Source organism: Rhipicephalus sanguineus, chromosome 11 (assembly GCF_013339695.2).
Source record: "Rhipicephalus sanguineus isolate Rsan-2018 chromosome 11, BIME_Rsan_1.4, whole genome shotgun sequence".
NCBI classification, from domain to species: domain Eukaryota; kingdom Metazoa; phylum Arthropoda; class Arachnida; order Ixodida; family Ixodidae; genus Rhipicephalus; species Rhipicephalus sanguineus.
In genome coordinates this window covers 128,978,496-128,995,125 of record NC_051186.1, presented here as the reverse complement: position 1 = coordinate 128,995,125, position 16,630 = coordinate 128,978,496, and the positions used below count along the sequence as shown (strand labels likewise).

The 16,630-nt window shown below is 45.5% G+C and overlaps 1 protein-coding gene across 1 annotated transcript in view; it reads right to left on the bottom strand.

Annotated features, from left to right (window-relative positions):
* LOC119375405 (ALK tyrosine kinase receptor) overlaps positions 1–12,409 on the bottom strand; it is an 81,089-nt gene extending 68,680 nt beyond the window's left edge. Inside the window, exons 1-2 of the mRNA XM_049411257.1 lie at positions 12,405–12,409; positions 2,778–2,922 (exon numbers count right to left, since the gene is read on the bottom strand). Of these exons, the coding sequence (XP_049267214.1) occupies positions 2,778–2,922; positions 12,405–12,409 (150 nt within the window). The remainder of the gene's footprint in view (positions 1–2,777; positions 2,923–12,404) is intronic.
* Positions 12,410–16,630: the final 4,221 nt, after the last annotated feature.

Here is a 16,630-nt window from a genome sequence, read left to right as displayed (position 1 = left end):
CGCAACACCACTCTGAGGTCACGGCCGGGTAGCCTTCTTGGGCTGAACATTGCTCTCTACTGGTTGAAGGTTATGTCACCAAATTTTTATCATATACTGTTGATACACAACAAATGAAAAAATATAATAGTGCGAACATCCTCACGACATTTCAGTCAGAGTAATAAATCGATGTGCCAGAAAGCGTAACGTACTGATAAACACCTCACTACGATCTGGGCTCGTTGTACGGTTTGTTATCATCCGAACTATATTTCCATGATTTGACAGGATCCCCGGAGTCACTTCAGCTAGAAAAAATCGCTTGCGGACGCAACAGAATTGTACAAGGAACAACATTTCTGAGAGGGTCTCGCTACCGTTTCGTCTGCCATTTTCGCGAACAAACCAAGCGAACCGCTACCTTTGAGTCGCTGTTAAAAATCGCTGCCGTTCAGGAAAAAAAAAAACTATGCAGGAAAAGAAACATTAGTGCTTACAGAACCAGATCTTGCGAGATGCTGCAGCTAGTTTATTTGATATCGTGGTTTTGGGACGGTAAACCCCAGATATTATTATTAGTTTATTTGATACGAGCGCCCGTACTTCTGAATTCTCGTACGCCGCGTTCGGGTCACCGGTAACCTACGTTCTATAGGCGCGGTCACGAAAGAGTTGAAGATTCGTCGTTGCCACCTAAAGCATTACGCTTGGCCGAGCAGCGATATCAGAATCGCTGACGAAATTCACTAGGACATTGAAGTCTCCTACCTAAAACGAGCGACACACACATGTGTCTGCAGAGGAAGGTGAACTATCTTAATCGCTCGAGCGGTGCTTGACGTCACGATAATGAGAAAACGTTATTAGATGAAGCATTTATGCAAGTTCTCTGTGGGATGAACAGCGATGGCGGTGGGTGGAGCTGGCATTTTTTTCCTTAGGTCTTATCCGAGTTTAGCTTGTTTTTCATTCGATTTATTTGGTAGTACTTGAGGTAGAAGCAACTTTGCGGCCGCAAACAAAGCGCAAAGCAAAAGGAAAAAGGCGTTGTTTTCGCCGGGTACTTACAATTCTTGGATTTGAGTTCTGCTCCGTCCAACCGGTTGTTATTCAGAAAGAGGAAAAGGAAGGGGAAAAAAAAGACAGATTTGCAGGCGTGAGTACATGTCTTTTGGCATATATATCACAGTTGAACCTCGTTGTAATGAACACTGATATAGCAAATTATCGGTTATAGCGAGCTTAATACGAACTTTGGTCGGTCACGCTCCTTGTCCAGTGACCCGCCACGCTGGTGTAGTAGTTAAGGTGCTCGACTGCTGACCCGAAGGCCGTGGAGTCGAATCTTGGCCACAGCGGCCGCATTTTCAGTGGATGCGAAAATGCTTCAGGCCCGCGTACTTAGATTTAGGTGCCCGTTATAGTGGAGGGCTCCGGTCGAGATTTCCGGAGCCCTCCACTACGTCATCTCTCATAATAATATCGTGGTGTAGGTAAGTTAAACCCCAACAATTATTATCTTGTCCAGTGACATTTATTCTTTTGATAACGAAACGGAAAACGCGAGGAACTGGGCAACAGCGCAAGAAGACAAGCAGACTGAGACAAACGAACCTTTTTCGAAGATAACCGCCGCGATATCGGTTGTAATGAATACTTGGTTTGCGCGAGCCTCGAAACTCGAGAGTTAGCGTAAACATCAAAATAGACATCGCATGTGATTCCATCCCGCAGGCAGTGCACTACCCAGCGATGTTCAGGATGCATCAACGGTGACGTGGGGGGGGGGGGGGGAGGAATAGTGCAATCGACCGGGAACGTAAAGATAATTTAATGCGTGCCTGCCCCATTGCGGCTCGTTATGTCTTGCAAGAAGTCTCGTCTCCGATTGTATAACTTCATGCATTACCAAGTCTACAGCAGGCTTTCGCCTTCAAGTGCTACAGGGAGTGTAACATGCTGCCGGGGCTTTTTACTATTATGTTATTGCCATAGGAACTATACGGACACTCTCAACGAGTTTTTGCCGTCGGCGTCGGTATCGCCGTCCTACTCCGTATGAAGTCCAAATTGGCAACATCAACCCGCCCATCGTAAGTAGCACGCGAGTGGGGGGCGACGAACGCGGCCGAAGCAGAGATCAAACGAGCTGGCCCATCTGCGTCGCTCGGAGGGCGCCTGCAATATTATCACCCCGCATGCAGCGCCTGCCGTCGAATGCTGCTGTCAAGCAGATAGGAAACACCCCGCCCGTCTTGAAGGAGCATGAAATTATGCGGGGGGGGGGGGGGGGTGTCGTTCGAGCAGCAACTGTGAACATTGATTTTAAAGCCGCGGTCGCAATTGCTGGCGCGCGCGCTATCTCGGCAGGCATCAGCGGACGGCTCGTAACCCTTCTACGTGCTGCGCTATCAACGCGAAGAGACTGGTGCGGAAAGAGCATTTCTCCCTGGAGCGGTCGTGTTCTCTTACACCAGCGTTTTATGGAGTTACGCGAGATCGGATCAAAAGGAGTTAGCTGCGAGCCTTACTTCGTATAATATTACACTTTGTTGCTATCGCATACATTGTTTCGCCCTTGCGGGGAAACTGATTTTTTTTGTTTACAAGTAGCTGTCGTAGAGGAAGTTCAGCCTTTATAGCGTGGCAAATCCGCTGAAGTGACGGACGACCCAACTCGTTTCAGAATCGATGCTATACGAGGAGAGAGTTACCACCAGCGCAATTGGAAACTATAGCAATGTTGAAAAAAGGTGGCGATAATGTGGACGTTCCTAGAAAAATTATCAGCTTACCTCGCAAGCGTCGGTGCCTCGCTGCCCGGCGATGATGTGGATGCGGTCGCCATGCTCCCACCGGAACGTGGCCCTGATCAGGGCGCCCGACGTGTTGCACGCGCGGCTCAGGCCCAGGCCACCGCGGGCCCCCCGAACGAACACACTGCGCAGAGAGAGAACGAGGTCGCCGTCAGTTCACGTCCCTGTATGCAAACTCTAAATTGACGGACCAAGAGGAAGCTCAGTGAACTGATATATCGCATGAACGACACATGGGGAATGGTTCAATGGTTCATGGAATGGTTCAAACAATGGTTCATAAGCGGGTTAGTTGGTTCGTGTTGATTTGGTGGGCTAGTCGGTTCACAGTTTTGTCCTGTTTGTTCACTGTACCCCCCCCCCCCCCCCGTTTTGCGCTGTTCTGTCACAATGAAAAATGGATCGAGGTGCCCTTTCACTGTTACACATAACCACGTGAAGACAACAGAATCGGGTGATGATTTAGAGACATGTCCACATGGCGTCATCTCTCGGCGGCCGTAGCGGCGCTCTGCCATTGGTGAATGGGACATAGGCGGAAATAAATTAAATTTGACGCAAAAAGCTTACTTATGAAAATTGACTCCAGGATCTCTGTATGGGATCATTGAAACATTCTGGTAAAATTTCAATTTCGTGGCAAAAAAGTACCTTGCCCCTCTGTCAACACGTGGCCACATTAAAAGTTGAAAGTTTCTGCGCTGTCTAATTAACCCATCACGCCTCGATTGTTTAGACGAATGTATTAAGCTCGCTGATCCTTCGTGTATACTCGTAGCTATCACATGCTAGATCCTTTAGCATTTCTTAAGCCATAACCTGACATGTGCAAACGCATGTTTTTTTTTTTTTCACTCGACAATTGAACGCTGGAATTCTGTATCCTGAAGCGCTTCGTGCGTTGATATTTCGTGACTTTCTGTCTGCAATTAATGTATGATGTCCACTTCTGCAATAGCGCCAGCTGAACTACAGTATATAAAAATAAATAGCCAATAAATAAACAAATAAGTATTACGTAGCTTCTCAGGATATTTAATATTGCCACGTTATTACGAATAGCACAGAACCTCTGCCTATCGGAATACCAGGACGCCGAGCTGAACCGATCACAGGAAACACGATTTCCTCGTCTTTCCATCCTTGTCCTTTCCTCCGTCTCACAGTGGCACATACACACAGTGGAATATCGCAATCACATCCCATGCTGTGGCAATATTTTACAATGCGGCCCATGTGGTTCTTACAGGCGGTGTTCAAATGTCCTGCGGTGTAGGGACCACATTGTCATCAAGATGCAATTTATAAACAACAACAACAACAACAAGAACAACAACACAACAACAACAACGACGACGACGACGAGAACAACAACAACAACAACAACAGCGCAACCGTTCCTTCTTACGGCGTTTGTTTCGTAAGGCGCAAATTATAATAACTGAGTGAAAGGGTTCTGCGTCCCTACACCGCTTGGCCAACGGAAGCTATGCGATAAATAGCCTGAGGTATTCCACATCCGGAAAATAAGTTTGAGTGACGCTCCGAGTGATGAATGACAAGGCAGTCCATGAGAAGAAGCAGAATGGAGTAAGGTTCACAAAAGGAGATAAAAAGTCATCGACCAGTTTGAAAATATATCTAGGAAAACATGAATAGCTCGGTGGCCTGTACATCTCACTTTGCACAGTAGTGCTTATTGCGTAGCTGTGTTCCCTTTATATAGTACTCTTTAATATTGTACTACGTATAATTCCAGCGAAGTCCGTGATGAGCAAGCAACGTGAAATCTTTCGTAACACTAATACGCTGTTCGGTTCAACGGTGAGCGCATAACTCATTTGATATGATCACTAATGCGAGAATAACTGCTACATCTTTGACTTTTTCGAAAATGAAAACAAGCACGCGAAAACCAGTTGTTGCGCTTCGTGCGCGGTCGACGGTACCAGTTATAAAACGATCAATGTCGTTAGTTCGAAAGCCGACAAAGCTCGTATTGCAGTCACTTTCAGTTTATCAATATAAGTACAACACAAAATCACTAATGATAGGTAGCATGTAGATGAGGGCCCCAAAGTGCAACGAATGCAGTGGGACGCTCTGTTAAAGGAACAAAGTTGTAAATAACTATATAGATAGGTCAGCACAGCACAATGAACTCATTAGTAAAACAATAAACGTATGGTATGTTATGCGGACAAAATAATTATGTAATGGAAAATACATAAAATGCGATACAGCGAAATTATCTATATAACGTAGCACACTAAAACCTCGTTAATTCGATACCCGTTAATTCGGAAAATCGGACGATTCGGACTGGTCCCGGCAAGCATATGTATTGTTTAATGGCATCAAGCTCTCGTTATTTCGGGCATATTTGGCCGCAACACGTTTAATTCGCTTGATTCTCGGAGCGCGCCGCAAATGTGTGACGCAAACGAGCGCAAACAGCGTTCGCGGAAAGCTGAAACGAGGCGGCGCAGTCTGCATCGTCATTGCCATTAACGCGAACCGCACGGTAACGACGGTGACGACGTTTCTGGCTAATTTCGGATTAGCACGTTTAGATTTAGTTAAGACAGGAAGGTCTTGAGCCGCGGTCACATTGTGAACAAAGTCGCGAATGGCGAAAAACTGCGGCTCTGACACTGATCTTAAGGAAAGTAAGTACAGGATTTATGTATTAATCGGTAAAATGAAAGTGTATTGACGTAATAGACATTTGTTTATTGTCTTTTTTTATACTTTCGGTAATTCGGAATTCTGTTAGTTAGGACATTTTTTCCGGTCCTGTGAAATCCGAATTAACCAGCATTTACTGCAGTACGAAATGCTAAATCAAATACAGCAGAACACTTAATAGGCCAATGAACAGTTTATACAATCTAAACGTTATTAATTCATGTTTCGATGTATGCAAAGATGATGATTTCGATGAATAGGGTGGTGGTGGTGGTGGCTGTGATGTTGCAGCAGGCGGGGTTAGCCTGGCCTACATGGCCAGGAAACATCTTGCGTGTGGCATATCGCATGCTGACGTCGGGGAATTGGGAACTCGCTATCAACAAAAGTAACCGAAGCGTCCTATTAAAAAATAAATGGAAACTTAGCATGGCTATGGATGGAAATGAAGATGCACTCTAAGTGAAAAATAATGAGCTTTTGTTTTATGCCATGAAGACGCTGCATTTTGTAGCGTGCGTTGAATCGACCGCGCCAACCTAATCGAATATAAGAGAAACGGAGTCCGACGAGCCAACGCGGAATTCGTGGAACCGTGAATTTCCGATTGCCGGGATACACTGAAAGCAAATGCCTGAACAGCCATGCGCTGCGACCTTACTTTCTTTTTGTTAGTAAATGTCGTTCGAAGAACCCGAAGCTATGCGCGACGCATCTTGTCTCACTATAGTCTGCCTTATTTCGTCCTTTCCTTCAAATACCGTCTCACAGGAATTTTCCGCGAACGTTCGGGAAAAAAAAAACTGAATCCTTTGGGACGTGCTCACCAGTGCTCCTACTAGTTCCTCGAGAGGTTACCACCGTGCCCCGAGTCGAGTGTCTATCTCTAATACGTACTTTTCCTTTGCATCCTTCCTTCATTCCTTCCTATTATGTGTAGTTCCGAAGTTAGTCACTTATTCTTTCCGTTTCTTTCCTTCTGTCTTTCTTCTAACATGGTATGAAAGTAACCGTTGTTTTCTCTTCCTTTTTACTTTGGCCGTTCTTACTTTCTTCCAAGAATCTGTTGTGTTAAAGCTTTATCTGTCTATCTAGCCATCTATCCACACCCCTAACACCAGAGTTGCCAGATGCTGCCGAGCTGGCAAGCAAATGATCAACCCAAAAGAAGCGGGAGTTAATAACTTTTCTCATTCATGAAATATTCTGTAATTGTAAAAAGAAGTTGCTCAAATACGAAGTGAAGGTAAAAAAAAAATAAATATACACGTTTGATACAGCAACGTATGCTCATCTATGAGCGAAATGACTTATTAACTTTTTAACGTAGACTCAGGGTAGTCTCCGCTCTTCTTAATGCACGTTTGTCAGTGAATAATGTTAGTAAAATACTCGACTGTGTGTTTGATTACAATATTCAGCTACACGAAGTCATCGGCAAGCGCTCTATTAGCGTACGTGGAGCAGTAAAATAACTATATTTGCAGAAAAAACGCGAATAAGCCGCAGAAAACGCGACAAGCGACTCGGTGAAAAAAAAAAAGGCGCAACTCCGCTTATTATAAGCGGAACTGGCAACTCTGCCTAACGCCCATTCTATCTATCTATCTATCTATCTATCTATCTATCTATCTATCTATCTCTATCTATCTCTATCTATCTATCTATCTATCTATCTATCTATCTATCTATCTATCTATCTATCTATCTATCTATCTATCTATCTATCTATCTATCTATCTATCTATCTATCTATCTATCTATCTATCTATCTATCTATCGTACCATACAGAAATGGAACACAGCCCTATTCTTTCTTTCTTTCTTTCTTTCTTTCTTTCTTTCTTTCTTTCTTCTTATTTCTTTCTTTCTTTCTTCTCTTTCTTTTCTTTCTTTCTTCTTTCTCTTCTTCTCTCTTTCTGTCTTTCCTTCTTTCTTTCTTTCCTACTTTATTTATTTCTTTCTTTTCTTCTTTCTTTGGTTTTCTTTCTTTCACTCCTTCGTCCGTTTCGTGGCACGCTTCTCCCTCCCCGCTCCTTCCACGCTTCGTCTTCATCGAGAATATCCCACCTGGGGATTCTCGCAACCGGATCAATCGTAGACGCTCTCGTGCCGCATCTGCTTACGCATTCACGTCCGGTGGAACGAATACATAGGGACCCTGGGCGAAGGAAGTATCCCAATAAGGCTTCCTCCGGTAGCCGCGTCGACAACTCGCCGCCGCTCGTCGGCTTCTCCGGCCGCGCAATTAGTCGATTGGTTTTCTCGGCGGTTCGCCCCCGACTCCGCGACAGAACGAGCTCACTAATTCCCCCGGCGAATTACGGCCGTGTGACGCTGAGACGGCGATCGTTCGATGCGGTTACATAGGGAAATAAGAACAGAACGTCAATGTATAATGCCCGCCATCGATCGCTGCGACAAGAGTGGAGTTTCTGAGAACGGGGTAGCGCAGTTAGGGTCAGTTGTGCAACATGTCGTCTGTATGTATGTATGTATGTATGTATGTATGTATGTATGTATGTATGTATGTATGTATGTATGTATGTATGTATGTATGTATGTATAAGCGGTCCCGTCACGTACTGTGGGCACGTCACGGCACCCCGCGGCGGTCGCGGTAACCTGCAGCTCACGATGCTCAAATGAACCAATGACCGTGTTCAAATGATGCCATACGCACAAAATTGTGCTTGTGGCATCATTTGTTGAAAAAACAACAAGCGATTTCAAGCTGACTTTAAACTGAATTGTAAGTTCTACGTTGAGTGTTGCGCAATAGAATTTGGCTCCCATGTTCGTAGGAGCCTCCACTACCGCTCGGCAGCGTTTTGTGACCATGTTCAAAAAGTGTTGCGGGGCCCGTTCACGTGCCTCTACGAACGCGCGCGCGCGCGTCTGTGTGTGTGCGTGTGTGTGTGCGTTTCGAAGCGGTTTTCATCCGCGCCGTGTAGTAGCTTTCTGTGTTCCGTGTGGTTTCGCGAGTATACCCTTGCTAATCATGAATAACCAACGTGCCTGCCCCCACACTCCTCTTAGACGACGAGTACTGGAGCTGGCTGTGTCAACCGAAGTTGGACCGGATATAAACGATTCTGGGCATTATATATAACCATGCGCCGGGACATCACGCAAGCAGTCTCAAATAAACCTAAGGACGAATGACAGAGATCTCGATAATGGATGATCAGTAGAATACATAGCCGTGCCCTTATGCCTTTCTTTGTTAACGTTCGCTTTGCGCCGTTCGTATGATATGAAAAGACTCCCACATCCCTTTAAGGATGGTCAAGGAGAAGGTGGCGGCGGCGCAAGGTGAAGAAGAAGAGAAGATGAAAATCACAAGTATAGACGGCGTCATCTCCGCGGATTCATCCCAGTGCCATGAAAAACAAAACAAAGAGGCGCCAAGTCATACACGTGGGCGCCCACGCCTGTGCAAGAAACGAAATAGCAAGCGTAAAAGATCCATTTCTGTCCAAGATGTAAGGCTTTCGGCCGTGTGCTCTGGGAAATATGAACACCCGAAGTATCAACTGTCACAACGCATTAGTACGCTCGCAAACATCCGATATGTTTGTCTAAGAAGCCCGTCTTTTACTCCGAGCAACCCTGTTCCCTGAAGCATAAGACCCGCACGGAATCATCTCTCTGAAGTTTCGACAGAGTGAATGCTTGACTCACTACGGAGTGGTTCGGTGTAGCACGGTTTCGACCCAACCGTACCTAACGAGCGCCTAGTAACAGCTTTAGATGTAGTCGACGAAACTCCCGCATATAGTTTCCGTGTTAAACTACAAACGTGCAAGCCAACCTGTATCGGTTATTTCCCTTATTATAGCGAAGACAAGAAAAAGTCGAGCTTTATGAAAGTCCTGGAATTAACGCGAAACGTAGAAACAAGAAAATCGACTTGAAAATTTTTTTTTATTTCTGACAACCAAGCGACGAGTACGCCACGTGCCGTGAGCGGGAATGCAATCTGTGACTGTTGTTTTAGTGATTTTTGAACCAGCTTCATACTCTTTTTTAAACCTCCTTTCCTAACTAAGGCACACTCTAAATGACAGGAGTGATTTGTGCAGCGCGACACGGCTGCCGGAAAAAGTTAATGGTTTTCATAGACTTCTGTGCGGCCGTGCGCAGCTCTCCATGGGTACTTCCAAAGTCATTAGTCTTACGTCAGCAAATTTTGAAAATGAGCCCCCTAACGGCCTTCGCGTACCTCGAGACTATTGCACTACACATTGTGTTCGTACGCTTTCTTCCTGCTTTAGCGTGATCGTACAGATTTTATTCGGCTGCCGTCTTTAATTTTGACTTTGGTTAATTCTACTTATTACTTTTTTTTGCTCATTTGTTCCAGTGTGCAAAATAACGTGTCAAAACACACGTTCTCCCTCATTAGTGCTTTTCCGAGCGCCGTGTCTGTTATCGACTTTTTTATTGCGATAGCAATTATATGGACAGTCTCGGCTGGAAAATGTCCGTCCCCGTCGCCGTCATTCACCGTATATGTATAAGTATGTATATACATAGAAAAGCCATAAAGAAAAAAAATCACAGCATATCCACGGAGTGAATGATGATGAGTGGGCGAAGCTGCGGAGGTTCATCGGTAAACCGTGAATCTTCCGTGAATTCTGCCCAGTACATCATCACCGACGTGAGATCGGGCGCGTTTATACTAAAGGTTCGATGAGTTATGACGACTTGCAGCGCACTTTAATTTTACATGTACGCTGTGAATTTTCATTGTTTAGAAAACCATTGCTTAGAAAACATCTGGCGTCTTTCGTTAAGCAGCTGGCGTCTTTTCGTTTTGCTTTAGAAACGTCTGGCGTTCTTTCGTTTTGCTTTTACAAAACATCTGGCGTCTTTTGTTGGTTTATTTCATCAATCAACGGCGTTTTGAACAAAATTTTTATTGTTTAATCACGCACAGGAGAAATCTCACCAGGCACTACCTTGGAGGTAAAGAATGGCTGCTAATGGGAATGAGAGACAGAAGAAGTCGGCTTTTAGCTAACGCTGCGAATTTTTTATTGTTCAACAACGCACAGGAAAAATCTCCCACCGGCACCACCTTGCAGGTCAAAGCGTAAGACTGGTTACATACTACGCTACGAGGGACGAACGGGTGCCGCTATAAGGAGCTTCGCCCTTAAAATAATTCAGAAATTCTTTCCGACGCGCGGAATCGAACGGGCGACCGCTCGATTTGGAGCCCGCCGCATTAGACGTTAGGCCACGACAGCACCGTCTTTCAGCCTGCTAACGGCGCACTATTTATCATCATCATCATCATCATCAGCCTGTCTACGCCCACTGCAGGGCAAAGGCCTCTCCCATGTTCCGCCAATCAACCCGGTCCTGTGCTTTCTGTTGCCACGTTATACCTACAAACTTCTTAATCTCATCTACCCACCTAATTTTCTGTCTTCCCCTCACGCGTTTACCCTCTCTTGGAATCCAGTCAGTTACCCTTAATGACCACCGGTTATCCTGTCGACGTGCTACGTGCCCGGCCCATATCCATTTCTTCTTCTTAATTTCAACTATGATATCCTTAACCCCCGTTTGTTCCCTGATCCACTCTGCTCTCTTCCTGCGCTATTTATATACACCACGTAATTCAGCATGCTTTCTTAGTGGCTATATAGATGGCGCGACGTGCGCGCGCCGCTCCTGCGATCGCCGTTGCTCTTCGCTCTACAGGGCGTGGTCGCTTTCGTGCGCTTATCTCGAGGAAAGACGGGGTGACCGGTGGGGTGCTTCGCTTCGCTCGCTGCAGCGGCAAAGGAGCGCGCTGTTCAAACAGAAATAAGTAAACAACTGTGACAATTAGTTCGCGCTTGTCTTGTGTGTACGTGTTCGTTCGTGTCGTGCGTCCTGCTTTATGTTTGAGCAGTGCGCTTCAAAGTGTCGAGCTGTGACGCATTAGTTCGCATAGCGTAGTTCAGCGCAAAAAACAGGCAACAGACGAGTGAGAGGACAAGGACACAGCGCATTCTTCCAACTAAAGTTTATTGGATTGGGACGCATGTATATATACACGCAGGGAAAGCAATAAAAGAAAGAAAACAGGAAGTAAAAACCGAAAGGTGAAAAGAAGAAAAGTGCCGATAAGTCACAACACGTGTGCCAACACCGCCCCCCTTCCCATGTCTCGCCAAAAACAAAAGCTCTTTGTCAGAAAGATGCAAGGAAGGCGTGCTTACGCATGCGTCCCCAGACCGTTTAATTTCCTCAGCCTCGATGATTTCCCTCACCCTTTGGTCCCGACTGCGTGCAAGGACCGCAGTGTTATCAAAGAGGGGCCTACACTCACAATCCCGCACGTGGATGCCGAGGTGCCCCGATACTGTCGTTTGGACGCTGTAGTAGTGCTCACGGAGCCTCTCGTTCAGGCAACGTCCCGCCTGACCCACGTACTTTCTACCACACGTCAGAGGGATGGCGTACACAACGCCTTGAACGCATGGAACGAACTTTCGCTTATGGTCTGTGGTGCAGCCTCTTTTTTCTTTCATCCGAGAGGTCGAACTGCACAAGCCCGAAAGCTTTTCAGGGGCCGAAAAAACCACGCGAACCCCAGCGCTTTCCCCGATTTTTTTAAGCCTGTGCGAGACATCATGCACATAAGGCACCACAGCTGTCTTCTTCTTATCTTGCGCCCTCCATCTAGCGCTGAACTACGCTATGACTGACTCGTTCCAACTCGCCCAACAAGCAACGTTACTAAGTTGCATTAGTTCGCGCTCGTCCTGTGGGCGTTCTTTTCGTGCGTCCTTTGGGCTCGAGCGACGCGCTGGCAATTTCGAGCTGCTTTCCATTCTTCGCGTTACATTACAATTTATTGCTATCGCAATCATTGCTTCGCCGTTGCGGCGAAACTGTGACTTTTTTGTTCAGTACCTCATCTCCGTCTTGATTTGTCGCACACTTTATTCGCCCTCGCCCTCGAGTAGCCGCACCTCTACAAAACTTATTGAGATCGACATCTCAGCTGCTTCTTGTTGCTATGCGTTACTCCTTTGTACGGCGTCTGGGCTTGTTGTGCGTGCTTGTTGTCATGGAAAGAGATTCTGTATGGTACGATATATATATATATATATATATATATATATATATATATATATATATATATTATATATATAGACACAGACAGACAGACAGATAGATAGATAGATAGATAGATAGATAGATAGATAGATAGATAGATAGATAGATAGATAGATAGATAGATAGATAGATAGATAGATAGATAGATAGATAGATAGATAGCAATTCCCCCGGTGCAAACCGGGGAAATGCTTCTCCTATCAAAGAAATGGATAGGCGCATCCTTAGAGACCGACGGAGACTTTCGGCTTCCCTACTAAAGAATAAAAATTATGGCCGCTTTGCACTAGTGGTGCCAAGCCTGAAGGAAGAGCCCAGCTGGGGTGGCCATCCTTGTTTCACTTTATTTATTTCTACATTTCTTATTGTTTCTCTTTCTCTCTGTTTTCTTTCTATTTGTTTCTTTCTTTCTCTATCTATTTCTCCTTCTCACTCTTTATATCTTCTTTATATCTTTATTTTCTATTTCCTGTCTCTCTCTCTCTCTTTCTTTGTTTCTCTTTATTTCTATCTTTCTTTCCTTTCCGTCTTGTTCTCTGTTTGTTCTACAACGTATCTACCTTTTGTGTATGTTTATTTCTATCTCTTTTTCTGTCTTGATTTCCTTTATTTCTATCCATTTTAACCTTTCTCTTTCTTTCTATTGCTTTGTTTGTCTCTTTCTCTTTGCCTATGCTTTTCTGTCTTCTTATCTTTTTATGGCTCACCGCCGTCGCTTCGCGGCCATTTCTTGGGCTAACTGATGCCTTCTTCATTTTTAGTGGACCAGTGATGAGTACAGTGGGATTTGCCCAATTTCTGTGGCACATATTCGTTGATGATGATAGTTATCTGGTGACCAGGAGGACATTTTACGGCCGGCTATAACAGCGACGCCGTTATAAAAGAACACTACGCAGTGCAGACAAATAACAAATACCTCATGTTGGTCTATGCAAAGCCGTCAATAGAGCCCCACAGACTGTCCTTGGTGCTCCTAGCATTCAACGGTCCGCTCATTTCTCGGCCCCGAAACTAAGAAAGAACCGGAAGTACCCGGTGTAACCAGCGTGCAAACATGGAAGATCGCTTGTAAGATATCTGAAGAAGCCAGGGTGACCGGACGTGTTACTGCATATAGAACGAGGTGCAAACACGAGGAAACGCCGCTTTCTCAATTGAGGAAAGCTGGCACTCGAGCATAGAAAAAAAAGAAATAAAAAAAAAAGACGATCGACAAACACTCCTTCAGCCAGATCGTGTTCTTTCGAAGGATATCGCGCATACTGAGCAGAACATCAAAGAGGGCCGTCGCCCTCTACAAATGAGCTTCCGTTTCGAAACGCGGCGCTTCTAAGCGCTCGATCACTCCGGCGCCTGCTTTGTTCGGCACTTGTAAAAGGTAGGGGCGTTTCAAACGATCTAAGGGTTTGTTTAGTATATTGGCCTTCCGCATCAAAAGACCGAGACATGGCTTCTTGCTCCTGAACTTTCTTCTCTTCGTCATTATCGCTCACGACTTCTTTCGTTTCTTCTCTTCGTCATTATCGCTCACGACTGCTTTCGCTCGCCGTGCTGGACTCTTACCGAAGCTTTCGAATAGTAAGCAAGACACATTCATGTTCAAATCGTTCGAACCGTTTCTTTAAGGCGATAGCCTTAGATGCCTCATCAAAAGCTAAAAGTGACTGTCGGCGGCTGCGTCAGCGTCAACATTACGCGGTGTCGAAAATCATCATGCGATGGCGTCATCATATCAAGTGATCATGATGTTCCACTGACGTCCATGATCGCATGACGTTGTCGCTTGATCATAGGTGGGCTGATCCCGGAGGCACTTCAATACAACGTGAGGTGCAGGGAGCTTGCAACGCCTCCGATCCCGGAAGCAGTGCAAGACCACGTTAGGTGCAGAAAGCTTTCGGGGGAGGTCAATAAAACCGACTGCGAAGAAAAAGAAGATGGCTTCCGTCTTCGAGTCAGCATAGGCAAGCGCATAAGGGTCCGTGTACCTTTTTCCTGTTGCTCTTCGTGTTATGCTAGAAAAGCCAATTTATGAGAAGGTTTCAGCGATATCACCGGCTTCATTATTTTCAGAGAAAGATTCTGAGAAGCTCAGACTTTCCCTGGTGATGCCGGGGGCCGAGTTGACGAGGCTTTTCGTTGTGCGAGTCTTATCTTTGATATTGACCGGCCATCGTTGATAACGACGCGAATGATGTAGCGATTGGTTGACACCTGCTCTCACTAACAACGATTGCTATTCGACAGTGTTTGCGAAAGGGTGACGTATTGGGGTGCTATGCAGGATGGCCCGAGTTTGGCGAAACTCGGTATCTTTCCGAGCTCTGGCGACACCCCCTTTTGGACAAGCTAATAGTACGATAAGGTGAAATCCATCCCTCAGCGCGCGCTCCGTTCCATTGGTTACAATGGAACGCAACGTCACGTCAAGGGCGGTCGAGATGGTTGGGTGGTGTCGTAAAACTAGAGGCACCTTCTTTCATTTGTTTGTCGTTCCACTGAGTGCAGACGTGCACCCATGCAGGAAAAGTGGCAGAAAGCTCTACTAACTATATTTTTTATGTGTGCGCGGGCCGTTTGAAATCATTTTCAAGCGTTTAAGGTCTGCAGCAAGTATCCTTTAGAATAATCAGCACCGTGGCCTCCGAGATTGGTTCCGACCGAGCGCCTTACAACACCGCGGCTAGAGCTAATCGCCGAGGCAACGTGTATAATCACCATGGTCGGCCTCTACCTTCTAGTGCGTTGCCCGGCCGGCGCGCGCCCTCGTCGTTCTCTTCTTCATCATCTGCTCGGTCCCAGAGCACGTGCGCCCGGCTGATTAGCTAATTGGCTGGGCGGTATACCTAGCTAAGTCAGGACGTGCTATGACGAATCTGATTAGTCCAAATCTTGCTAAGGTCGAGCTAACTAAGCCACGTCTTACTAAGACCATGTTAATGAAGTCGTGTAAAGCTAAGAACAAGGTAATTGAGATCATGATAAATAACATGACGCTAATTAGGAGCGGGTAATTAAAACCTAGATAATCAAGATCTTACTCGCCGTGATCGTGTTAATTATGATCGTGCTAATTACGATTATGCGAATTAATTCCGTACTATTCAGGACCTTGCAAATTAAAACTGGCTAATTAATGCCGTGGTAATTAAGGCATTGTTAGGTATTATTAATTAACACGGCACTAATTATGAGCGTGCTCATTAGGATCGTACTTATTAGGATTACGCTAATTACCTCTGTACTATTCACGACCTTGAGAATTAAACCTGAGTAATTAATGGCGCGGTATTTAAAAAATTATCAATAAGTGCTAATTAACACGGCGATAATTAAGAGCGTGTAATTAAAACAAAGATCATCAAGTCATTACTCACCGAGGACGTGTTAATAGACATCGTGCTAATTATTACCATGCTAATTACCTCTGTACTTAATTATTGTCGTGGCAATTAAATCATTAACAATTAAGAAAGGACTATTCAATATCATGTTAGTTAATACCTTCCTAATCAAAAGCACCAATATTCATACCGAACTGACACGGTCGTTACTCCGAAGCAGACCAAGCATACTGAGTAGACGAGCCACGTAAAAAGCTGGAAGAAGCTAGGTGATCACAAGCTCCACCAATGGCCCAAGCCCCGCACAAGCGCTGCAAGCTGAACAAATTATTTTATATGCAAAGACGCTGCTGAGTAGCGTCCACCGCATGAAACACTTGACAGGAACACCGGCACTATGACAGTCATGAGTTGAACTGGTGCCTTTTCAGAATCAACGAGTTTGTGCCCGAGTTCGCGCGTCAATCAATTTGATTAACAGACGCCCGCGGCGAAGAGCGGGCCCGCCCATCGCGTTTCCTCTTGCCGAGGAGCAGTGCTCACGCAACAACGCCAGCGAGCGGCACGATTCATCTATGAGCTTAATCGCACAGACTATGCACATACGCACGAAGAACTAAATGTTATATCATGACGTGGTTACGGTTGCCTCGCATTCAATTTCACCGCTCC